Raw genomic sequence first — 26339 nt, 5'->3', positions numbered from 1 at the left:
AGACACAGAAACGGAAGTAGGCTCCAGGCTCTGAGCTAGCTGTCAGCACAGAGCCTGACGCGGGGCTCGAACCCACGAACATGAGATCTGACCTGAGCCGAAGTCAGAGACTTAACCGACTGAGCCACCCAGGCGCCCCTGAAATGTCTTTTTCATAAAGAGTTACAGAAGCTGCCCTCTTAGCACAGCTGGCAGTGTGTCAGTCTCATAAAGAGTTACAGAGAAGAAAATTTGGCAATTAAATTAAAAATATTAAAACCCTCAATCCAAGAGCACTAGATTGGCATCACTTATATTGTTTTAGGCTCAAGATGCTTATTATTTTCCTCCAGGCGCTTTCCATGCGGTCATGTCCCAGGCTATCTGGCATTAAGCATGATTCAGCTATCCAAAGAAGATCAGTACTTATCCTTTATCAGCAATTATTCCAAAATTTGGGAAAAGAATAAGACCTACTCCTGGGGTGGGGAGGAAATGGCGGGGATGTTGGTCAAAGAGCACAAACCTTCAGCTGTAACTTCAGGGAAACTAATGGACAGCATGGTGACTGTAGTTAACCATCTGTATTGTATATTTGAAAGTTGCTATGGAGAGTAGGTCTTAAATGTTCTCACCTTAACAATAATCAAAATGGGAATTATATGAAGCCAAGCATGTTAACCAACTTTAACTTCACTGTGAGAAACATCTCACAGTATACATCATCACAGTATACATCTTGAACTTACACAATGCTGTCATGGCAATTAAACCTCAATAAAGCTGGGGGGGGGGAAGACCTGATCATGTCGAAACCAACCTTTATTAAAGAGAAAACCATATAAATGAAAATCTTAACTGTATTAAGTAATTTCTTTTCTTTAAACATCTCCCTAATTCTTTTTTTTTTTTGTAATTTTTTAAAAAAGTTTATTTAAGGGGCGCCTGGGTGGCTCAGTCGGTTAAGCGTCCGGCTTCGGCTCAGATCATGATCTCATGGTTTGTGGGTTCGAGCCCCGCGTTGGGCTCTGTGCTGACAGCTGGCTCGGAGCCTGGAGCCTGCTTCCAGTTCTGTGTCTCCCTCTGACCCTCCCCTGCTCACACTGTCTTTCAAAAATAAATAAAAGACATAAAAACAAAATAAAATTAACCTTTAAGAAAATAAATTAAATAAAAAGTTTATTTAAGAAACAGAGAGAGCAGAGGAGGGGCAAAGAGAGAGGGAGAGGATCTCAGGCAGGCTCCGTGCTGTCAGTGCAGAGCCCGATAAGGGGAACTCATGAACCGTAAGATCATGACCTAAGCCAAAACCAAGAGTCTGACGCTTAACCAACTGAGCCACCCAAGTGCCCCTATTTTTTTTAAGTACTGATGTGTAGTCCCCATTCTAACATACTGACTCCAACTCTGAGATGAGGCCTAGATAGTAGCTTTTTTCTAAAGAAGCAATCAGCATTGAGAAGGTTTGTGTCATGAATGAATAACTAAATGAACCTCTAAATCACATTCTGGTTAAAGAAAAATTTCTATTGATTAAAAAGTTTGGAAGCCATTTAAAAAACAAGTGAAAAGCTTTATGAACAAAAAGGTTGAGTGCACTGCTATTGACATGAAAAATTACAAAACTTTCAATGCTTAATAGCATGAGATTTAATATGGTGTGGCACAAATACCACACAGCAATTATAAATGATGGCGATGGGTATGTGAGATGGAAGTATGTTTGTGACTTAATAAAAACAAGTTATGAAACCACATGTATCACGCCTATATACTTAACAAAAATGAGATCACAGCTATACTCATATGTACACTTAAAATCTGGAACACAAGTTTAATAGTGCTCATTATTGAGTAAAAAAATTATGGAGTAACTTTTGTTTCTTTTCATATTTACTTTCTAATGTATTCACATATTACACACACCCTGAAAAATACATATTTATGATCTGATCTACAGTTAAAAAGGCATACAGATGATTCTTACTTATATCTAATGTCATTTGCAGTTTTCCTTTGGCTAGCACTTTAACTTCCTGCAGTAACACCATCCATGCAGAGAAAGCATTGATGACTTGTGATGTTTAATTTTAGATGTCAACTTGGCAAGGCTATGCAGTCTAGCCATTTGATCAAACTCTAGTCTAGATGTTGCTGGAAGGTATTTTGTAAATGTGATCACCCTTTATAATCAACAGACTTTAAATACAAAAGATACTCCTTTATAGTGTGGGTAGCTCTCCTGCAAAGAGTTTATGGCCTTAAGAGTGAAAACTGAGGTTTCCCAGAGAAGGAATTCCTCCTCCAGACTGTAACACAGAGCCTGCCTGAGTTTCCAAACTGCATGCCTGTCCTTAGAGATTTAGGACTCAAGACTGCAACATCAACTCTTAATGGTTGTCTCCAACCTGCCAGCCTGTCTCCTGAGTCTAATGTCTAGAGAACTCTGATAACTGACTAAAATTCATAAATAATCAAAACCAAACCACTCCCTCGTGCCATCTCCCCCCTCAGTTATTTCTGAATCCGCTACAGGACTAAGTAGAAGGGAGAAAGGCAACTCCACAGCTTACTTTCAATCACAGTTCATGTGGCCTAAGGCTAAGATACCAGTGCTGTCTTACCATATGTTTTTAGCATGCAATTTTCTTCCCTCTGAAGGTCCTCCAGCCAAACTGCAAGCACGGTGGAATCTGCATTCCAGAACAGACCATTTACCTAGTAGGGAAAAAAGACGTGTCACTGGCCTTCAACTATGTACGTATTTCATAATCCTTACGAGAGCTGAATTCCCTGCTCTCACAAACCAAACACTTGAGCTGATCCCTAGCAATAAATTATGAACCTACAGAATCAGTAAATAAATCTAGGTAATTGGTCTTAATACGTAGGGGACTTCTAACAAAATGCATTGTGGTTAAAAATTTAAGAAACTTAACCAAAAAAAGAGACAAAGAGAGAGATGAGACACTTAACAACCAAATGCAAGTCAACATTCTTAAACAATCAGAAATTAGAATATAGACTAGGTATTAAATACGACTAAGGAATTATTATAATTTTGTAAGGTGTGAGCATGGATTTCTGGCTATATAAACTGTTTTCTTAACTGTTAGAAATGAATATTAAAAACACAATTTCTAAAATTAAAACCCCAGGAAACAAAAGTAAGTGTGGGGGAGGGGGTATGTTTAGGCTAGAAAGTGGTGATTGGATGAAAACAGCTCTGCAAAATGCTAGCATCTGTTGAAAGAAAGAAGGACATGGGAGTTCATTAAACTTTCCTCTCAACCTTTAGCTTACGTTCTTAATTTAAATGTAACAATTTTATTTAATTTTTTTAAACATTTATTTATTTTTGAGAGAAAGAGAGAGAAACAGAGTGCGCGTGGGGAAGGGGCAGAGAGAGAGGGAGACACAGAATCCAAAGCAGGTTCCAGGCTCCAAGCTGTCAGCACGAAGCCTGACAAGGGGCTCGAACCTGCAAACCGCAAGATCACGACCTGATCCAAAGTCAAGCACTTACCTGACTAAGCCACCCAGGTGAGCCATAAATGTAATAAAATTTTAAATTATGCTTATGTTTACATAATTAAAGATCACCATTTGGTGCTTCTGCTCCAGTAAAAAATCTTAATGGTACACAAGCAGCTTAAGGTGTAGATGTTATCAATGAAAATTACCTATCATTGGAAACATTGTTTTTGTCCAAATAAATAATACTAATTACGATTTCTATTTCTACCTATGTTTTTTTTTCTTTTATTGTTTATTGTCAAGTTGATTTCCATATAACACCAAGTGCTCATCCCCACAGGTGCCCTCCTCCATGCCCATCACCTCCCTTCCCCTCTCCCCCTCCCCCATCAGCCCTGTTTGTTCTCAGTGTTCAAGGGTCTCTCATGGTTTGCCTCCCTCCCTCTCCCCAACTACTTTTTCCCCTTCCCCTTCCCCATGGTCCTTTGTTAAGTTTCTCCTGTTCCACTTATGAGTGAAAACATATTCTACCTATGTTTTAACTAGAGTAAGAAAGAATACCATTTCTTTCCAAAATACTCTTCAAAACACTGTCTCCTTCAAAAAAAAACCATTCAGTTATAAGAGCCCACTATTTTTATCACTTTCTACTCTGGAGCCTCTATTTTACACGCCCACATCTGATACAAACTTCTACAGCTGAGGAAAATCCCCTAGATTTGATGGTGAAATAATTCAGGCACTTACCTTAACCTCATCTTTGAGGAAAGGAAGTGTAAAATGTCCATGAAGAAGGCCATTTTTCTCAAAAAACACAATATCCTGCTGATTGGGTTTCTCTTGTGTAGATGCAATCAAACTACCTGAGGGCCTTAAAGCAAATACTGAGCGTTAGAACGCCCAAAAGTGCAACCAACTGGCTAAGAACAAGAAGAAAGTCAGAGAAACGACTTTTCCAACAAAACATCTCCACCCAAGGAAGGTTTGGAGCCCACACGTGTCCTGGCAAGCAGTTCACACTAGGGTGGAGCTCCACCTGCCCAGAGGACAGCATGCCTCTTCCTGATTTGCACAAAGGCTCCATCTGTCCACAAAGACTTACCAATGTAGACTGCACCAGTGTGGCCTTTAAATTATTTAAACTATTCTATTTTAAATATTATGTCCCATAAAAACATAATGTATTTCTCCTTCAATCTATGACTTCAGCAACTATTCCATGCTTAGTTATTTAAGACCTCAATCTACAGAAAACATCCCAATCACCTCATCTTGTTCATAGTTTGTCTCTATTATAGTTTTAACTTCAATACCTTTCTCTCTTTGCCCTCTCATCCAACTGTCACTCAAATACTGGTGGGAAACAAGATGTCTACAACCCAGAGACCTAGGGGTTTAGCATATAATAGATGCTATGGAGACAGAGACATTTCTTCAGTCTTTAACCAGGGCAGGTGCAGACACTAACCAAGAGGTTTACTGGGCCCCAATCCGGCCTGCATGTTCCTTGGCAAGCAGAACCCTCTAGCATAAGAGCTTGTGGCTTGTGCAGAGAAGAAAGCCCTTTTCCTAATTTTCACCAAAGCTCCACTGCCCCCAACAGCTTTGCAGACTGTGACTTTCCTTCTATGCACCATTCTCTGTTACACACAATGACTTCATGCAGGAGCTCCCTACACGCTGTAAAATGTGTCAGCCCGGGAATGACATCTGTGAAGCTCTAAATCTACTATTCAAATTGAATTCAGACTTCAGAAAAACTAAAAAGAGAAAGATACAGCCCTACAGCCAAATGAGTAAACGTTAATATCCTTTTGTGTTATATAAACACCTGTACTCAGCAGGCATCACCACCCCTACCCCAGTTCCAAAATATTCTCTGAGGAAGAAGTTACAAGGCTTCTTCTCCCACTCACTTCCAGGCCAGAGCCGGTCCCAGTCCTGCCACAGGCTCACTGGTGGACTGTAAAGCAAACTCTCGGTTCCATACTCTCACCTTCCGAGCTCCTGGAAGGCAGGTAGAGTTACAGAAACAGATACACTTAAAATATTGTCAAGTCAGAACTGTTCCAACATCTTATTAAGAAAAACTGCCATGGTTTTACAAAGCCAATAGATTAATCCTGTTAAGAATTTGTACCCACAAGTAGGAGGCAGGAGCATATGACCTCAAAGAATTCTTCTAGTTCTTAGCTCTAAATTCATTTAACATCTAAAGCAGCACCTCATACGTATAATTCTTAAAAGCCTATAAAGAAAACCTTTCTGAACTTAATAAAATAATTTTTTTCCCCTTTAACTGCAATTTATTTCCATACCTGTCTCTGGGCAAACAACACTCACAGCAAAGAACTGGCCATCACCACGCCAGGTCACTTGTGGTCTATGGTCATCCCAGGGCAAAGCCGACTCATACTACAGAGAGAAAGGAACACAAATGTTACTGGAGGACTTAAATGGCCCAAAATCAAACAAGCCTAAGACTATTAAAGTCAAATATTTTACGTGAGATTCAAGCTATCTAGAAAACCAGCTTCACAGAATCCTCAGGAACTCTTCTAGAAGGCCTCTCCGACTCAGAAATCATCTAGAGACCAAAACAAAATCCATCTTCATGCATAAAAAGAAGTGGCCTCCAAGCACAGCAACAGAGGAAAGGAGCTGCAGGTCAGATACTAAATACAATGAGTTGAGGGGCTCCTGCGTGGCTCAGTTGGTTGAGCCTCCAACTTTGGTTCAGAGCATGATCTCACTAGTCATGAGATTCAGCCCTGCATCGGGCTCCGTGCTGATAGCTCTGAGCCTGGAGCCTGCTTCGGATTCTGTGTCTCCCTCTTTCTCCCCTCCTCCCCTACTTGAGCCGTTTCTCTCTCTCTCTCTCTCTCTCTCTCTCTCTCTCTCTCTCTCTCTCTCTCAAAAAAAAAAAAAAAAAAAAAGTACAATGAGTTGAGGAATCTACCGGGTAACTGCTTATCTAAATTTAAGGGGGTAGAGTTCTGGTCATTTAATTACTGTGTAAGCTTTACAACAGTGCAGAGACAAGTCAAAAAGATGAGAGGTAGGTGGGCAGAGAAAAACCAGTGGCGATAAAGCCAGCAGCGATGATGAAAACACAGAAGAACTCTGTGTTCCACAGTGCAGGAAGCCACTTACATCTCAGCCCTGAAGGCCTTGAAGACAGAGGCAACTGTGCAGGTCAGGGGACAAAAGATCACCTGAGCACCCCTTAGCACACTCCAGCGACAGGGTGCAGCGGAACGGCACCAGTGCCACACTCCGCACAGAAAACACAAGCAGCCTAACAAGACATATTCTCAATTGGCAAAAAACACAAAGATCCCCTCCTCTGGTGAAGGGCTGAAATGAAACAGGAGTTACAGAGAAGGTAGTCAGCGACTAATAAAGATGGGAAATGTAAATGACAAGCAGTGCCTTATCGATCCACCTGTCCCACAGAGCTCATGGAAATGTCCACATGGAACGTAAGTAATATGGTTCTATTTGCTCAGCCCAAATCTTGGGATCATTCACAGTTCTTCCCATCCTACATTTAATCTATTATCAATAATTCTAATACCTCTACCTTCAAAACGTATTCAGAAAAAGGGAAACTAAAGAGTTTCATCCAAAGGGAAAAATTAAAAAAAGTATCTAATATATGTATGCAGGAAAAATAAAACATACATATGAATGACCAACAGTGAATGCAGGATAGCAGCTCTTTCTGGGGAGGAAAGAGAAAGTTATCAGGAAAGGTTACACAAAATACTTCATTTCTATCTGTGATGATACATTTTTTTAAACTGAATACTGGTTATAATTATTCTCTATATTGAAAAAAAATTACAAAAGCAACTTAGCAATAAAAAAGGAAAAAGGATCTTTCTAGAATGACTCATTCCGAGGACTCTAAAGTTTCAGTTTTACTAAAGCAGAAGAGCTCTGCCCATTATTAGCCACTAACAGAACACCTAAGATCTCCTGGTTGTTGGCAAAACTTCTATCTGTTCCAGTCAAGGTTCTGTATCCATCAGACCGATCTTACCATTTGCACCTGAAAGGCCGCTTGCCGACCTTCTGATCCATGGAACTGCGTCTCCTTCCTGCCCCATCCAACAGTGATAAACTTGCCTAGAGAGCAATTGATTGAGAACATGCAAGATACCAATAAGCTACATGAAATGAAATAAAAACAGTTCCATTGCTATTCTTCATTAAGGAGGTCACTGGCAATTACTTGTGCCCTCTGAGACCTCTCCATAAACTGACTAGCACTCAATATTTGAAAAGCCAATGTTCCATATTATACACAGCAGTGATTTTTGAAGAATTTGAAATGGTCTTTCTTGGAAAGCACTTCACTGTCATCTTACATATTCTAAATTCCCTTGATGATAGTAAACAATTCCCACTTTACAAGTAGGAATCAAACATGAAGAATTTACAAGATACATCCATGGATAAGAACATTAAACTCAAGACAAGAGCTAGGAATAAAATCTGATTATAAACATTTGTTCAACTAAATGTATCCAACCTCCCTGACAGCAGTGGTGAGGACTACAGATTATGGAATTCACTCCTCACATAGAAAATGAGACCATCTAGTGGCTAAACCAAAATTAGAACACAGGGTGTCCGCCTTCCTCTAAATCACAATGTTTCTCTTGCATATAGTGCTGCAGTAATGCAGCCCTCTGTTCCACCAGGTAGGAGCAGCCTTCCACATTGCAATAAGTACTACTGACATTTCCCTGAAAGCATCCAACAGATCCAGGACCCAATACGTCCCTCCTGCCATTGAACCTGACGAGCAGGGCTCTCATCATTTCTCTATATTAGGGTCAGCACAGCCATCTACTGTGCACTCTGCAGGGGCACGTGGGAGCGCCACAACGGCACACCTGGCAGCTGTCTATGAACAGCTGATGTGCACCCATGTGCTTCTATCTGAAAGTTTCTAGAGATGTAAAGGACCAAGGAATGAAGAGAACTTTTCCAACGGATTCAGACAGCAAGTGATGGGGTGAGAGCAGGAATTGGTAAACTACAGCCTGTATCTACATTTACAAATAAATTTTTATTGAAACACAGCCATACCCATTCTTTTATGTATTGTTTGTAACTGCTTTCACACTACAACAGCAGAGCTGAGAAACTGCAACAGAGGCCATGTGGCCTGCAAAGCTGAAAATAACTGCTATCCCGCCCTTCACAGAACAAGTCTGTCAACCCCTGGGTTACAGGAAAAATATGTATTCACCACAATCACAGAGTGTTTTTTCGTGCTGACAAAAATATGTCTAAGACCTAAGTCCCTAACTTAGACCCCCTCTCCCTTGACTTACACTCTATTATTAAGCTTCTTATGAAAAAGTCAGTGGGATTAGTCAGACCCAGTGCACTTTCTCATCCAAAGGTTGCCGGTCACTCCCTCTGTGGCTGTCCTCACAAAGGAAGCCCAGGAGTTCCACCCTAGACCCTAGACTCTTCCAGCACCACACCTGCCCCCGAGTAAGTTTATCTCCTCGCAACACTGTAAAGATTCCCTACATGTCACTGACTCCCAATCCACATCTCTGGCTTCTCCTGAGCTTCAGTCCCTTATATTTGCCTACTCCACATGGTGATCCCATATGGTTCTTAAATAAATCCAGAACAGAACTCACCAGCTACCACTTACAAGTCAGCACTTCCTACCTTCCCTCTCAATGACTGGTGTCTTTATTCCCATCACCTGAGCTTCTGACTGGAGCCCCACCAAACTCTTTCCTCCTCACCTCACAAACCCAGACCCATTTATTTCACATTCTAAACTATTTCTAATTGGCTAGGGCAGGAGGGGAACCATGTGTACATATCCAAAAACACTTCTCAGATAATTCTAAAAACGCATCCCTCTCCTCACTGAAAATCAAATTCTTCCTGAATTCATTCCTTCTTTCGGCCCCACGTCCACCTTCCTTATCTCTTACCTTTATTCCTTTAGGACCTCCTATCTGATCACCCTGCCTAGTCTGTTCCTTCTCCACCAAACAACCAATAAATCTGGCATCATCAAAACTGGTCCAAACTTAATCAAAGTCTATCCTGTTTATTTCAATCCACACTCATGTCCTGCCAGCAGCAATGGCACCATACTCACGGCTGCCTGAATAAGCCATGATGGACTGGGAAGCACCCATGCCCGGGGGTGGTTGAATTTCCTTGCCTAGACTACACCCCCTACCCTCAACTCTCACCTACCCAGCACCAATTTAGCCAAGACTCAGCTCAAGCCAGCCTTCTTTCAAGTTCTCCCTCTCCATGCTCCCTTCCTCCCTTCATGGGACCCTAATACCTGCACATGTTATTATGGGACTCTTTAATGGAAAAGCTGAATTTTCCACACCACCAAACACAGTGCTAGGTTCACAGGACCTTCTCAAAAATTATTTCTGAATAAATTATTTTTGAATGAATAAATGAGTAGCAACTTTCTAAATGACTTCTCAGAGTTGGGAGAGCATAAAGGCATGAGGTCAGTAATCAGCAAAAGTTAAAATCCCTTCTCCCCCATGCCTCTCCTCAAGCAGGCCATCTACCTGGTGCCCTTGAGTTGGCCAGAGCTTCTTACACTCCATAAACATCTCCTCTTCTCCCCTTTCAATACTCCCAGGGCCACAAGGTCCAAATCACATCCAGCTACATCTTAGCTAAGAAACAATCTTACCAAGATGGCTCCCATTAAAATGGAGATTCAGGTCCAATCAATAGGAACAAAAAATCAGCCTTCTATCCCACCTCTCTTGTTTTTGCCCCCTAAACTGTACCTCAGAAATGCTTGCTTCATTTTTGCTAGCACAGTTCCTTTCACTGAAGCCCCAGACTAAGCCTGCCCTGAGGTCTGGGTAACAACTATGCAGGCGACATTAAGCAGGTTTCTATTCCCCAGTTACTGGCAGTGTGAACTCTCAGAGCCGCAGACACCAGAGGAATGCCTTGTATGGTCTGGAAAGGGCTCAGGGAACTGGGCTACCAGACATTAATGCATGAGGCTTCACCTTCCATAGTTCTTTGGGTTTATGAAAATGATCAAACCTGAGAGGAACTTTGGGTCACAAAATGTTTCAAAGCTATACTCACTTTCACCAAAATCATCCTGGTGGATCTGCTGTTCCATGATTGGCTCAAAGTCTTTTGTCATCATAATCAGGGTCTGTTGACCTTGGGTGGGCACAAACATGAGTGATTTTGTTTTCAGAGAACAAATGTGTATTTCATAAGTATCTACAGCACTGGAAGCTACGGAGCTGGAGTGGAGGAGTTCAGTGTGAGAACAGGGAAGACACAATTCACTCCAAATATTTTGACTCTCATTTGGAAAAAAAAAAATAAAAAAGCTCTGCCTGCCTGGGTAAGTTACCTGGTGCTCATTCTCAATTGTTTATGAAAGCTAACATTAAAGTCCACCAGCCCTCCTCCACTAACTTCAACACTGCACCAAGGTGATCTCTTCAAATACACACCTCAGCAGGGGGGCCAGTTTACAGAAGCTCATCTAAAATGAAGACACTCAAAGGGAAAAAAGTAGTTTTCAAGAGCTTATAAGAGCTTCTTAAAGAGTTGGAAGAGTGGTCTTTAGAATATGTTTAATAACAACTCTTCCTTTGGAATAGATTAAATATTGCTGGCATTTTTAACTATATTATGGACCTCAGAGTTTTTCCAAGTTTTATGACTTTGTTTCCCATTTCCAAAAACTGAAACAGTATGTCAAAGAAATTTTCTGAATAAGCACCCAAAACTTAAGCCTTCAAGATATTATGAAACATGTTTTATGAAAGGCAGAGCAGGAGACCAGGACAAGCTGACCTGTTGCAAGAAGCACCAGCTCTTGGTCGGGACTCCAATTCATGACGGAGATGCCGCTGGCCACACTCCCAACACATTCCAGCTGCGTCAGCAGACAAAAGTGCGTTTTAGAAATCCAGTTAACATACAGCTGAAGTGAAGCTACACCCACGCCAACAACTTTTTGTCAAGAAATATATAATGCAAAGACTCTCATTTGAAAAATGCTTAAATATTATGGTTGATATTTTCAACTTCTACATAAAACACGTGACTTGAGGATGCTGGAGATTTCCTCCTCACTGGACCCTTCCACTCACCTGGCTCGTGCTGAGATTGCAGAGGATGACATCTCCAGAGGCCGTGGCCACACACACAGACTCCTGATCCAGCAAGTCCTGAATGCCAACAATGCAGCCACTTCCGTCCTCTGGAAGAAAGCCTTCCGCCACTAAAGAAATCTCATTTTTCACCTTTCACCAAAACAAACACATAAGCAAATTAGGCCAATTGACTTTCAAGAACAATTCATAACATTTCCAAAAATAAAATACGTTTCAATGCTTCTTTTCTAATAAAGAAGTTTTCAAAAAATGTTTTCTAGATTAATATTCAAACTTTCATTTGAGAAATATTACAATCCTACAATCTTTAACAACCAAAAAAATATTTCATGGGGGTGCCTGGCTGGCTCAGTCAGTCATGTGATCCTTGAATCTTGGGGTTATAGGTTCAAACCCCATGCTGGAAGTAGAGATTGCTTAAAAATAACCCCCCCCCCCAAAAAGATAGTTAATGGACCTTTTTGCCAAGCAAATACTAAACAAAAGCAAGAAGCCTAGTCTCTTAAAAAATACCTAATAAAACATGAAGCTACTATGGTTTTCTAAGATTTCTATAGTATAGGGGAAAAGAACTAAGAATATAATCACCTAAAATACGTAAGTAGTAAAATATAATTAAGGGAAGTTATCAGAATCAACTCAAAGAGCTTTTAAATTTGCAATTTTCACTTGCATTCCCAGTTGAGATCTACTATTATAAATAGTGTGCATGATGGGAAAGGTAAAAAGCAGGACACCCACACAAACTATAATGTCGGAGTTTTGCCAGCTTACATTTGAAACAGAAGCAGAGTTAAAGGTAGGTTACTATTCAAGTAATATTTAATATAACATCAATATAAAGCAAAGGAAATGTTCCTTTCGGGTGATACAAACTCAGTTAAGATTTTAAGTAACGACTACGGAGGAAGTAAGTGTGGAAAAAGAAAGGCCAAGTCCTGCCAGTGCTGGGCATTCTCCATCAATACAATAACTTACTTCTCTAGTCACAGGGTCTACTTCCATCAGTCCATGGTCTGAGCCAATGAGCACTGTCCTCTGTTCAGTTCGGAGAGAAAAGCATTGAGGTTTCCCCGGAGCCTGGATATCCCTGAACTCCAGGGTCCGAAATAACTTTAGATTTCTCATGATGAAGCAATTCCTGAAAGTACAAAGATCTCTTGATGAAGAATTACTCTGAGAGAAAGGAATAACTTTCCTAATAGTGACAAATGACAGTCAAATTAGGCAAAACGATTCAGGGCAGGCATGTAGTAGTTAGAATAACCAAGAAAAAAAAAAGACCTAATCTGAACCCACATAGGGTTGTGGTTGCAACCTTACCAATTCATTGTGTTTATCTATGGTCTACAATGGAGGTTCTGAAAATTACTCTTTGGGAGAGGCAAGATCCTCAACTTCAACATTTTTTCTTCAAAATGATTTAACATCAGTTATTTCTCAGGAAAGTTGGAAAGATCAAAATAAATAGGAAAACATTTTATTTTTGCATATTTGAATATCTTTAAATCTGATTGATTTACAAAATCAGGGGTGCCTGGGTGGCTTAGTTGAGTGTCCAACTGGCTTTTGACTTCGGCTCAGGCCACGATCTCATAGTTTGTGAGATTGAGCCCCACTCAGGACATGACCCCACTGTTCATAGGATCAAGCCCCATATCAGGCTCTGTCTCAAATAAATATTTTGAAAATAATAAAATAAAATCATATAAAAAATCTATATACATACCCTGTAAGTAGAAGAAAATCTAGAATAAAATGGCTTTAATGTCACCAGGTAATTTACTGGTAAACTGATTTTATATGTTCATTTAAAAACTAAATCCTAGGGCACCTGGGTGGCTCAGAAAGTTAGGCATCTAAGTTCAGCCTAAGTCATGATCTCATGGTTCATGGGTTCAAGTCCCACCGCAGGCTCTATGCTGACAGCTCAGAGCCTGCAGCCTGCTCCCAAGTCTATGTCTCCCTCTCACTGCCCCTCCTCCTCTCACACTCTGTCTCTCTCTCCCTCAAAAAAACATAAACATAAAAAAAAAAGACAGAAATAAGATACATTGTTCTCAGGGAGGAAAAAAAAACACACTACTATTATGGCAGTCACAATGACGACCAATAAATACTGAGGAATTTGGTGACTTGATGTAACTACTTTACATAATTTGGCTTTCCTGGCCTGGTTTTTACCAGTACAATAGAAAAGGTGAAAAAAGAATGATAAATAGGAAACCTACTTTGGTCTGGCAAAATCAGACCTGCTTAAATGCATAGCATTAGCTAAGAGAAAAAAAAAAGAATGTTAACATACTGGATATTCATATTCAGATACCTTTAAAGTTTATACAGTTTATAACTGGAAATCCCTAACTTGGGGGTGGCAATATACAGACCACAATCACCGCCTTATCACCTTAATCCAAGGTGAAGTCTCTCATCTTGCACTTCATACACACAAAAATGCAAGAATAAAGATGAGTTAATCTTCACAGTACCACAGCACAGTAAGTGTAATATGAAAATACAGCATGTAATGTGGATTAAGAGAAAGACAAGACCATACATTACATGGTGGGAGAGAGGAAGAAAATCAAGGCCAACAATGGTTTTGTAAGCTTTGGTGACATTTACGTTCAAGAACTTCTAGAAATTATTTGACACTCCTATTACATCATGTAGGTTTTAATTTAGGTCTAATTCTATATAGAATGCTTGGGTTTTTCAAGAAATATAAAAATCACATATCTTTCCTCTTTAAACATCATCCAGATGACCACTGACACGGGACAGATCTGAAAGGAAGGCTAGTTGGAGATGAGAGAATGCCTGGCTACAGAGGAGTAAGCACATGACAGAGAACCAAGAAGAGAAAACAGACAGGAAAAATGGGTCCAACATACAGTCTGTCTGTCTTTCGTGCTAGTTTATCTAATAATCATGCTGTTACTGTCCCGATTATCAGATCATCAAAATGTTCTCCTATCCCCCCCTGTGAACTTGGATTCCATTTACCAACAAGTCCCTGTCCCTGCACTCCCAGCACCAACCTCATCAGCCCACCCCAAAGATACCAGCACTAAGCCGGCAGTCTCTCTCCAGACACAAAAATCCAGAACGCAGCACTCCTCTGAATTCCAGAGTCTCCAACACCAGCAGTCAGAGTCCCGGCTTTATGGCGCCTCTCCTCCATGATCAGGTCACGTAACTCCACTTTCCCTTGTTTTGAACCTAAGCCCCGAGCTAAGTGTTACAGCTACTTTCATCAGTTTACATTTTGTTACTTCACTGCCCCCTTTTGCTTCTTACTCCTCTAATAGCTACTTAACCAATTCTTCATGTTAAATTCAGTTGAAATACTGTGTGGTTTCTACTTTCCTGATTGGACCCTGAGTAACAAACGCAGCAAACAACTGGAATTCTCAAGACACAGAGCTTCCAAAATCACTGGCACAGGGGAGCTATTCATTTACCTCCCACCAACCCAACCCTTTGAAGCTCAAAAGGAACTTCTTTAACTTTTCACACCCATCATCCTTATTCCCTTACCTTCTCAAAGCATCCACTACCCCTTCTCAAGGCTAGGGAAGTAATGGCCTCCACACTCCCCTGACACCTCAACTTAACTAGTACGCTTTCTTTTACATCTGCAACCTCCAACTCCTCAATGATTAACCTTTCCCCAGCCCTGAACTGTGCTAAAGATCTCTTCATACCACAGAGCCATCCTGTATCCTCTATGAAATTCCCGCAACTCCTCCTCCATCCTTTCGCCTCTTGGCTAATTATCATGTCCATGACTACAAGTACCAGGCAGCTCACTAACATGCTGACTAGATCTGTCTATCCCTGACCGCCCCCAAAGTGAACAGTGAACCCACATTTTCAACCTCCTGATATTATCACCAGGACGTCTCACAGGCACATCAAATACGACCTGGAAAACGAAATACTGCTATCGTCCTGTTCAAACGAGTTTCTTGAGGACATGGCATTTCTATTCTCTCTGTCCCCCAAGATAAAAACGGTCTTCCCCTTGTTTTTGCTTATATTTCACATTAAACTATTGGCTGGTTAGTTCACTCGCTGTCAATACAGTTTCAATCCTTTGCACAGTATCCAGTTAATCCCATGACTCGGTTTGTGGACTACATCAAACACCTACTTAGCACTCGGTAAGTGCTAGGGTCTGAAGACAAGAGAAGATTCTGTCACTGCCTACACGGAGGTCACGGTTTGAAGGGAAAGAGGGGCACGTAATATACCACATTAGATCGAGAAGCACAGGGGGGCACCTCCACGAAAAAGTCAGATGCGAGAAGCAGCACGCAACACAAATTCGCGTCAGTAATAGCAGTCGCATACTAACTGATTCGCTTTATTTGGTGCATTAACTGGTTAAGCGGTATTCTCCACTCCTGCCAGGAATCCGGAGGCTGGTAAACGTGCCGCCCGGGGAGCAACACGTCTTCCCCGGCCTGCCGCGTGCCGCAGAGACCCCGGATGGCGCAGGTGGCAAGTCTGCGGGAAGAGAACCTAAGGGCAAAGGTGATCACGCCGCACTCCACTCCCCGGTTTCCTGCAGCAGAGAGTGTGCACGCTCGGGGGTCCTCTTCATCTGGACATCCCTTGAGACGCGCCTGGCTCCGTGCCCCCTTCCCTCCCCCACCCCGAGGGAGTCGTCTGAACGCTCACCTGCACCGCGCTGACAGGACCCCCAAGCAGCGGGGCTCTGCCCTCGCCTCCCCAGCCACGCGCGGCGGGCCTGCCGGAACCCGCCCGGGGCTGCACACACGCCTCTCTGTCCGCCGCTCTCCTGCTTTCGGCACGTGAATTGCGCCTCCGGGCCGCCTGACCCCAGTGAGTAGTGATGGAAAGGGTCGAAGGGACAACCCGTGAAACGGCAATGAGCGTGCGAAGCAGATGGGACACACCACCAGCGGCGCGTGAGTGACGTCACGAGGCGGAGGAGGCGTGGCCGGCCTTCTCCGTAGCCCCGGCAAGGTAGCGGTAGGGAAGCTGCGCCGCCCCTCCACCTCGGTCCCTCTGCCTTGCCGCCCACACTATTGTATTCAATCCCCGCGTGACGTCGAACTCCAAAGCACCGTAATGAGAAGCGTCGGTGGCGGAGCCTGTGGGGCCAGGAGAACAGCGCGCGTGCGCACGCCGTGAGCCGCACGCCGGAAGTACGCCCTCCTCCGGGGTCTGCAAAGAGGAAGTGCTGGGGCCCCGGAGGGCGGGGGTAGTTGCTACCGTGGTCGCCATGGCTACCGAGCCCGGGGCTGCGGAACCCGCAGTGCCTTCGCTCGTGGATCGTTACTTCACTCGTTGGTACAAAGCTGGTAAGAGGGGAATGGTGTCGGTCTCCATTTGGCCGCACTGGCCTGAGCCTGTAGGGACGGTGGTGACAGATGATAAGCCACGTGTGGCTACCCCGGCGCTTCCTCCCCACGTCTGGAGGAACTGGCGACATGGTGCGAGTTCAAGGATGGGTCGCTTGCGGGAAGATAGTAGTCTAAGATGAGGTCCCCATCAAGGAAGGCAGGGGCTGGAGTGGACTCGCTGGAGTGCCTGAAAGGATTCGACGGGCTCAATCCTATAGCAGTGGCCATACACACTATGATTTAAAGGATCAGGTCGAAAACTATAGTAGAGGCAGGGATGGAGAAAAGAGATGGGTTCGAATAGAGTCATTTAGAAAGAATCTAACAGTTTTTCTAAAAGTTGCCAGTATCATACACGTGTCAGTTGGAAGTAGATATCGTGTTGTACTGCTCCGTGGTAGGAGCATCCTTGAGGACTCTTCTCTAGGCCCTACTTGCCCCCTTTTATTCAGGGATAATAGGTATACTCATTTTTTAAAATATGGTGGTATATAATCTTTTAGCCAAATTTATGGTGACTTACTGTCCCAGTTTATCCAAAACTGAGGGGTTTCCCAGAATCTGAGACTTTCAGAGCTAACATCAAGACTGTCCTGGGTAAATCAGAAAGAGTTGGTCACTCTAAAATTGACCAACAAAACATATGCTACTCTATTATGTAATGAATCCATTGCTAATGGCACTTTTTTCTTAGAAATAATGAGTGTACTCATTTTAAATGTATACTTTTTAATATTAATTTTTTAGAGAGAGACAGAGAATGAGTGAGGGAGGGGCAGAGAGTGAGGGGGAGACAGAATCCAAAGCAGGCTCCAGGCTGACGTGTCAGCACAGAGTCTGACACAGGGCTCGAACCCACAAACCATGAGGTCATGAGTTGAACCAAAGTCAGATGCTTAACCGACTGAGCCACCCAGGCACCTGAGTGTACTCATTTTAAAGTGAGGATGAAGCAAGATGGAGCAAAGAGTTAATGCTCACTTTAATATTGAATGAATGAATCCATCTGGGCCAGAAGCCTTTATGTATATCTTTTTGTGTAATGAAGGGATACCAAACTATGAGTTCCATCTTCAGAATTATCTGTGTGAACCAAAGAAAGTACCATACGGTGGCAGTAAATGCTGACCCAACAACCAACAGATTCATTCATTCATTCTAGATGTCAAAGGCAAACCCTGTGAAGACCACTGTATACTACAGCACTCCAACCGGTAAGCAAATTGGGAATTTTGAATTGTAAGTTTCTGGTATCGTAGCCTGGTATGGTCTTGGATTGAACACATGGTCATTAAATGATTACCTAACACTGTGGTGAAATGGCATTTATTATAAGAGTTGGGCTGACAAGAATGAGCCTTTCAGTGTCTACTCCAAACAAACTTGATTACCCAAACATACAAATGGAGAACCCTCACGGGGAGGGCGTGCCTTCCTTCTCATCTACCTAATGACGTCTAATGCCCTTCCTTTTTCTGGGCAGGAAATTCACTCTCACTTCTCCGCTTTTATTATTGCATTCCTGTCTATAGTTAAGCCCCAGCAGTAGCCAGAGGAAAATGGGGGGAAACGATAGTTTGAGTAGGAGTACTGTGTAGTATGAGGAAGAATTCTCCCAAGCAGTAACACAGCACCACATTTTTGCTCCTTACAGAATATGTGTCATCACATTGGCAGAATCTCATCCAGTTCTTCAAAGTGGAAAAACAATCAAAAGCATTTCCTATCAAATCAGCACCAACTGTAGCAGACTTCAGAACAAGGTCTCTGGGAAATTTAAGCGGGTATGTTCCTGTAATTCTCTACTTACATCTTCAATGTCATAGTAGTGATGGATCCAGTCAGTCTTAGAATCCAGTGAAATGTGCTCAGCATACTCCCCTGACAGTTTGATATACTGATTTTAAGAATACTTTAACCTTTAAGAAATTCTTAGGCCAAAAAATGAGGTATTACAGGAGGAAAAGGATTTGTCATATTTTAGGTTCTGTGCCACTGTTCCCGTCATTCCCACGGCGGAGGATGGAGAAGGCGGACCTCTGAAAAGACTCCTTAATAACAATAAACAAGATTTTATGTCTCTTCTTTTTTTGTTTGTTTGCTTGTTTTTAATGTTTTTATTTTTGAGAGACATAGAGAGACAGTGGGAGCAGGGGAGGATCAGAGAGAGGAGACACAGAACAGGAAGCAGGCTCCAGGCTCTGAGCTAGCTGTCAGCACAGAGCCTGATGCGGGGCTCGAACCCACGAACCGTGAGATCATGACCTGAGCTGAAGCTGGATGCTTAACCAACTGAACCACCCAGGCGCCCCTTATATCTCTTCTAAAGCCAGCATCTTGAGTTCTATAAAACCTAGGTGACCAACTTTTCTTTACCATGTATTTTCAAATGTAAATTAAAAAAAATATATCCTGAGGTAGTGAAAAAAAACTAGTCTGAAAAAAAAAAAACAACAGTATTTGCTCCTCACTAGTTTCCATTCTTTCATCTTTACCAATTTAATACACATCTAGTCACCTGTAGCGCCATATAGTGCTCAGTTGTATATAACGTTCTCTCTACCCTCCACAACTCTAGGCAGGATGGACACATTTTATTAAAAGAGAGCATCACACCAAGGACAATTCAGTAACATACTGAAGTATCCTGAAATAGCTACAGGATAGGAAAGTTTCAGTGGATGATTTAGCTCCTTCATTTTCTGACTTGATACTAAGTTTCTGCTAATTACCCTCACTGTTATAGGAGACCTTTGTTTCTACTCCCCTGAAACCCCCTAATAATGTACCTTACAAGTACTGATTTCTCCTTGCTTAGGAAGCATATGGACTTAGAAAAGCATGAACCTTTCTTAAAAAATAAAGTCTACAAATTACAAGTATAACAGCTAGTGCTGTGAGGTTCCTAGGATAAATCTTTGTCCAAAATAGTAGCAATATTGTTACTACTGAAGAATAGAGAAGGACCTAAATGTGGAACCCACTACAGATAAGATGTGATTGAATCTCAGCACTCCTATGGGAGGTGATAAAAAGGGGTCAAAATTTCTGTTCTTTTAATACAGACCCAGTGATGGACACACCCTTAGGGACAGATCTCCAGCCCTCCCCCCAAAAGTGAGGAGTCATACTGACTAGTATTTTGAAATGAAGTATCCGCATGCAGAGGACTAAAGCCAGTGGGGCGCCATCTGTATGCTCTCCAATGTTCTGAGTGGTAGAGAGGTCCTAGAAAATAGCATCTTGACCTCAAATACCCGTGTTCACCACAGGAAAAATTTCTGGGAACAAAGTGAGCAACACATGAGAAATCCATGCATGAGTTTCCCGTGAGCTTCCTTGTAGATATTTGTCAGAACCTCCCGCAAACACATCCATAGAGTCGAGTCTATGAAACGATACCCATGCCTAACATGCAAACATGAATGTCAAAACGTAGTATTCGGGGTTATAATGGGTAAACTATTCTTATTTGCTATTTAAAACTTCTATTTTTCTAAATTTTCCTTAAAGTAAATTCTTTTTAACTAGAAAAATAGCAGTGCTTCAAAAAGTGTTAGTAATGAACCTTAATAAAGAAGTTCCTTTATCTAGTAAGTTCTAATATAAAAAAAAAAGTTAGGATCTTAATGAAAGTAGCTTTGTATAATATTGCTGTCAGACTGTAATGCTGAATTTTACATTAGTGCTTATTGATGGATTTTCGTACACTTTTAAAATCTTTATATGTAACCGTATGTAACTTTCTCATTTAAAGTTGATAAAAAATATATTCTTAATCTTTAAACTACCCGTTACCTCATGTGTCTTAGTCTGCTCTTTCCCCTAGATCCTACGATTATAGCGCCCCATAAATGTTTGAATAAATGAATAGTTTTTCTGTACTAAAGTCATCTTTACTTAAAACACTAGCTCCAGGAATATATGACAACACTGAGGGCTGCCTCTGGAGGGAAAGTGGACACATGACCACTTAATGAATTCTTCCCTTTTACCACAGGGGGCGCAGTTTCTGACAGAGCTTGCACCTCTGTGTAAGATCTACTGCTCAGATGGAGAAGAATACACCATATCTAGGTGAGTGACTTTTTAACCACGATTTAGGAGAAACAAAGGAGGTAATATTTTTCTTCAAAACGATTTTTTTTTAAATAGCTGTGTTAGAGGCCGGTTGATGGAAGTGAATGAAAACCTTCTCCATGAGCCATCTATCCTTCAAGAGAAGGTAAAGCAGGGAGAAAAAAGTATGATCCCATCTACACATTTTACCTGATGTTCCACATTTGACAGTATTAAATACTCTATTTCCTTTCTAGCCATCCACGGAAGGCTACATTGCAGTTGTGTTGCCCAAGTTTGAAGAAAGCAAAAGCATAACAGATGGGTTACTGACACAAAAACAATATGAAGAAGTCGTGGTGAAGCGTATTCAGGCCACGACAGCTGCGTCATGAGGGACACAGCACAGCGTGCACACGCCTCCCAGGCCTACGCCACCAGCGCACGGAACCAGCCCATGTGAAGATGCTTCACACCCGGCTGTCCACACACGCCTGATGTTAAAATGAACCTACTTTCCTGTCTTTGTCTTGCATAGCAAGCCTCTGTTCCTGTTTTGTCCTCTGTCCTGCCCATGTCCTCTGTTCTCCTTTTGCTTTTATGTAACAACTGTCAAGCAAGGGGGTGTGTTTTATTGTTGTTGTTAAAAACCAAAGCACTTTGAGGAAAATTTGGACAAGACAGCTATTTCTTAAGTAGCAGAGTAAAAATAAATTTACCCATCAACCTATAACCCATTGGTAAATATTACTACATTTTGATGCGCTTCTGTTTGAATGTTATGGCACGGTTATTGTTTTTGCCTCAATTTTCTCTCAGTTTGAAGTTAGAAAAACAATTGGGCCTTTTGTACGGAATCTGGATCTGAGTGACACTACGGAAAATGCTCGGGCCGCCCCTCAGCCCCAGCCTTCTCCCTTTAGGTCGCAGGGGAGAGCAGAGTGTGGACTACCCCCCTCTGCTGCTCACACCACTGGGGCGGACAAGGTCGAGTGTGACACTGAGGCCTCCTGAGCCAGGGAGTGAGGCAGAGGCTCGGAAAGGGCTTCCTCCCACGAAGTGATCTGATGCGGCGTGGTAATCGCTCGGCCTCACGCTCTGGCCACAGGGTAGCCAGCCAAGAAGCTGCTGTAACCCAAAGACACGCGTGCCTTCGGATGGAACAAAAACTTTCACATCATCTAAACTAAAAACAAAACTGATTAAGGGTTTAAGATTATTTATACTGGATTTCAAATAAAAGGACATTTTAAATTGTTATTTTTTCTTCAACGCTGCAATACATGTATATTTAAATATCTCTATAAATAAAACAAGATTTAATTTAATACAGAGGAAATCACCTTACTTGTAAATTCCTTTGGTTCTCTATCTTATGCTGTTGAAGTCATAAGTCATACCTTCCTCACCCCTACCTGAACTCACCCGAATATTCTCTTTTCAGGTGTGTAAAAGTATTCTGTAAATCTACAAGTTATTTTTGATTCATAAGAAAAACTTCTTGACTTGAGTGCCAGCATGACTATACCCTAAATATATGCACCAGACATAATATAGGTAGTAACTTTACAAACACGTACACTGATGGGGCTATGAGCTGAAAATGTAAGCACAATCCAGCGGATCCCCATCTGAGTAGCGGAAGACACATAAAGATTCTGAAGACAGGAAATAGACAATACTGTATGTGTATATGTATACATATACGTGTATATATAGTTTTACATGTAACATTACCTCACACTGTTCTCCCATTACTTCTGTTGTAATCTAGAAGAATATTTTGGTTTCACGGAATAAAGTGCATGCTGCTTGATAATGTTTATAAAAGAAATGTTTTATATAGGTCATTGACCAAGCTGAACGTATCCCATTTTCTCCTAAAGACTTATAGTAAATTCAAGTTTCCTTCAATAAAATAGTGACTAGCTAATGGGTAGTAGTGTGCTTCTTCAGGATCTTGTGAATACTGATTGTGATGGATGACCTCAATAACAATCATCAGACAAGTTTAGATGACTATCACCATTTGGCAACTGACATGTCCTATCAGATTTCAAAATGAATTTCAAAGCATTAGGGTATAAGCACTATCAAATTTTTGAGTTCAAAACAAAGTTAACCATACTAGAAGGACAGAACATATAAACTAGATCCTTCAATGAAAGCCCACCCCCAGCATAAATAAGAAAAACTTTAAAGCCTAAATTAAAAAGATGTAAGGTGTTTGTTTTATAATGAACATTCCAAAGGCACATATACAAAATGATTATTCAGAATTTATTTTGAAACATGTCATTTCCATTTTTCTCTGTCTCATGTCTTCCATTCCATCAGTCAGTACAGAAAAGGATAGTTCAAAGACTGTTTTTTTACACCAGTCAGATAGGCTTAGGATTCCAGCTAATCCTGAAGGCAGACAGGCCAGCTAGGGTGGAAGGAGAAGTAAAAACCATCTCCTAGTGAGTTCCTATAGGATTTTGTGGAGTGAGCTCCATGTCCTACATTTGGGAATGGGGGAGGGGCACACGCAGCACAAGAGACGGTCTGTGCTATGAAATGTATGTTAGAAAACAAACATGTGCTCGCAGCATGGATGATCTGTTACAGGACAGCAGAGGCCAGTCACAGTTGGTGTACAGAACAAATGAAGACGAACCCACAGATTTAAGGAAACCCCTGCGTTCACCCAGTCGACTAAATATTTTCTGCTGAAAATTAGTGTTCTAGATGGTAAGCTTAAATAAAAAGAGAAAAGAAGAAATTAAGGTATCTTATGCCAAAGCTGAGCACATATTCAAAATAGATTCTTTGGATTAAACCATCATTAAGACAGCTGGGATATTTGGTCTGACCTTCAAGAATGTTGTTAGCGGCAATGTGTCATTTTAAATTCACACTGCAATTAGGAATCTAGAAACTACTATGGCATTTATTGTCAAAAAGCTTCACAATCACTTTCATGATCAGAAAATAAAGTAAGATTTCATTACTGTCTTCTTTATAAAACTTGAATTTCTGAAAATATAAAGGATCATTTGCTTTCTAAAAATATCAGCTTTGCCACATGCAGTTCCAAAGATCTGACCCCAAAAGCTTCTCAAGTTTTACCGTCCACGGAGTCTTTATTTGTAACTGAGACCCATCTGTTGTTTTCCATCTGAAGCTGGAAAGAGTTAAGACAATTAGTTTCTACTTTGCTTTTATTTTTTTTTATTTTTTCTATTATTGCTAGTAAATTTTTTTAAGTAGTTTATTGTCAAATTGGTTTCCATACAACACCCAGTGCTCTTCCCCACAACTGCCCTCCTCCATCACCATCTCTTTTCCCCCCCCCCCCCCCCCCCCCCCCCCCCCCCCCCCCCCCCCCCCCCCCGGTCCTCCATTAGGTTTCTCCTGTTTTCCTGTTAGACCTATGAGTGCAAACATAATGGTATCTGTCCTTCTCTGACTGACTTATTTCACTTAGAGGGTGTCATGCTAAGCGAAATAAGTCAGGCAGAGAAGGACAGATTCCACTTTGCTTTTAAAATAAAAATTCCAAAATTAAATAGTAACTATTTCTTTTGCATTTTCCTTGAAACTAGTTTTAAGATGTGATTTTCATATTTACCTTCTTCAGCAGTTTATAGCAAAGTGAAAGAAGTTGGACCAAAATAGCCATCATGGATCTTGTCTTCGTAATACACTTATCAACCTATAATGACAGCAGCAAGCACATCAGCTTCTACATGGAGTACTTCAAAGGCTGTGGCACTGATGTAGTTTTAAACTGATAACATTTTGTCACTATGGAAATCTAAAGATCGCAAAAGGCATATGGATTAGGGAACATGAGCTGACTTGAGGCCCCAGAATACAAGTGCAGGATTGTCATCAGGACTCATGCCTCTTTCATGGAGCCCCAAGGAAGAATGGATGGAAAATCAACCAGTTCTATTTCCAAGTTGTTTAGGTGCTTTTTAAAACACTCCAAATAGTGGCAGTGAACCCCCTACTTCGTAACTTCTGGCCTCTGCTTTGTTGGCATAAGCTTCAATTCCCTAACACAAACAATGGGAGCCCCTTCTCTGAGGAATTTGTGCCCTGGTTAGACATGTGATGACATCAGGTTTAAGGTAAGCTGCTCAGTGTTGTGGAATTAAATATGTCCAAAAAGCTAATTTAGTGAACCTACTGCTCTGCCGAGTCTGTTATAACTATAGATGATAAATGATTTTTGGAACCAAAGCCTGAAAAATAGAAGTAAACTGCCCTTCTGTGGGTAATAACATTCTCTCTGAAGAAAACTGGGCTAGAAGCAAACCTGGTTAAGTGTGAAAGTTTCTCAAGCATCTCCCCACTCTTCCTTTTACCTTTAGAAACACTTGATTTTGCAAAGGTGTCTTAGTTATTGTCTGAAGCTGGTGGCATAAAGGAATTAGCTTGTTTATTTCCAAGAGAAGCATAAGCTTGTCATCATCTTTCAGCTGAAAAATAATTTAGGAAGTTATAATAACTCCAACAAAATATCACCTTTTAAACCTTAAATACCCTTATGCCTTAATAATATATGCCCAAAGTGGGTATTCACAACACTACCAGTAGCACCAAGCAGGCAGACCTGTTGCATTACCTGTTTTGAGAAACCTTGTACACTTGAAGCAAGCTTTAAGCCTTCTTCAGCAAAAACCTAGTGGAAAGGAAAAGTATCGCTACTTAGATGTATATCTTATGGATAGTTCATAAAAAATATACTCATGGCTAATTGTCATATCTGTCATGGAACTCCTGAAGTTTTTCTTCTACTCAGGAAACACAAGTCTTCAACTGTATTCAGAAGGAGATTTCCCAGACCTGACGCATAATCAATCCCTGGAGACTCTCCTCTGCACCTGGAAGCCTCCAGGTACTCTGGTCATACAGACCCATGATACTTAACTATTCAAATTATGTCCAGGCTCCCAGAAGGATCTGGAGCTCATCTTACAATATCCCAACTACAAAATGGTGATGAATTATAGACCATGAGATCAAAAGGGTTAGGACTTCCCTACTTCCAGCTAAGCAAGATAAAATTTGTCACCTGGACACATTCCTTAACCAGTTATTTGAGAGATCCAGTTCAGATCAGTTCTTGAGTATTCACCATGCATTCTATAATTTAGTGAGGAAAACAGGAGGATGGCAAAGAACAGCGAAAAATAAGGCTGGACAGACAAGATTAGGAATATTTAGGATGATTATTTTTAAATGGTAACAATGCTTCAGAGTGAGAGACACCAGGGAACAA

General features: G+C 41.5%; 3 protein-coding genes across 4 annotated transcripts in view; 1 reads left to right on the top strand and 2 right to left on the bottom strand.

Annotated features, from left to right (window-relative positions):
* Positions 1 to 16717, bottom strand: part of ELP1 (elongator complex protein 1) — a 53319-nt gene extending 36602 nt beyond the window's left edge. The window contains exons 1-10 of the mRNA XM_029919636.1: positions 16320 to 16717; positions 12612 to 12774; positions 11610 to 11762; positions 11311 to 11392; positions 10582 to 10662; positions 7502 to 7587; positions 5775 to 5871; positions 5373 to 5463; positions 4204 to 4327; positions 2604 to 2697 (exon numbers count right to left, since the gene is read on the bottom strand). Of these exons, the coding sequence (XP_029775496.1) occupies positions 2604 to 2697; positions 4204 to 4327; positions 5373 to 5463; positions 5775 to 5871; positions 7502 to 7587; positions 10582 to 10662; positions 11311 to 11392; positions 11610 to 11762; positions 12612 to 12761 (958 nt within the window). The 5' untranslated portion in view covers positions 12762 to 12774; positions 16320 to 16717. The remainder of the gene's footprint in view (positions 1 to 2603; positions 2698 to 4203; positions 4328 to 5372; positions 5464 to 5774; positions 5872 to 7501; positions 7588 to 10581; positions 10663 to 11310; positions 11393 to 11609; positions 11763 to 12611; positions 12775 to 16319) is intronic.
* On the top strand, positions 16584 to 23000 carry ABITRAM (actin binding transcription modulator). Of its 2 annotated transcripts, none has more exons than XM_029920285.1 (6): positions 16584 to 16966; positions 18171 to 18222; positions 18663 to 18792; positions 21009 to 21085; positions 21173 to 21233; positions 21325 to 23000. In XM_029920285.1, exons 1-6 carry the CDS (start codon positions 16888 to 16890, stop codon positions 21460 to 21462), a joined length of 537 nt encoding a protein of 178 aa, XP_029776145.1. In that variant the 5' UTR covers positions 16584 to 16887; the 3' UTR covers positions 21463 to 23000. The 2 variants fall into 2 exon arrangements, with proteins under 2 accessions (XP_029776145.1, XP_029776144.1); XM_029920284.1 differs by having other exon boundaries at positions 16587 to 16966; positions 21164 to 21233.
* A 326-nt stretch (positions 23001 to 23326) lies between these two features.
* Positions 23327 to 26339, bottom strand: part of CTNNAL1 (catenin alpha like 1) — a 57661-nt gene continuing 54648 nt past the window's right edge. Inside the window, exons 17-20 of the mRNA XM_029920235.1 lie at positions 25683 to 25739; positions 25423 to 25536; positions 24681 to 24764; positions 23327 to 24233 (exon numbers count right to left, since the gene is read on the bottom strand). Coding sequence (XP_029776095.1) covers positions 24168 to 24233; positions 24681 to 24764; positions 25423 to 25536; positions 25683 to 25739 — 321 coding nt within the window. The 3' untranslated portion in view covers positions 23327 to 24167. The remainder of the gene's footprint in view (positions 24234 to 24680; positions 24765 to 25422; positions 25537 to 25682; positions 25740 to 26339) is intronic.

Source organism: Suricata suricatta, chromosome 13, assembly GCF_006229205.1.
Source record: "Suricata suricatta isolate VVHF042 chromosome 13, meerkat_22Aug2017_6uvM2_HiC, whole genome shotgun sequence".
In the NCBI taxonomy this organism is placed as follows: Eukaryota; Metazoa; Chordata; class Mammalia; order Carnivora; family Herpestidae; genus Suricata; species Suricata suricatta.
The sequence above is the reverse complement of the archived record's forward strand: the minus strand, read 5'-3'. Positions and strand labels throughout refer to the sequence as shown.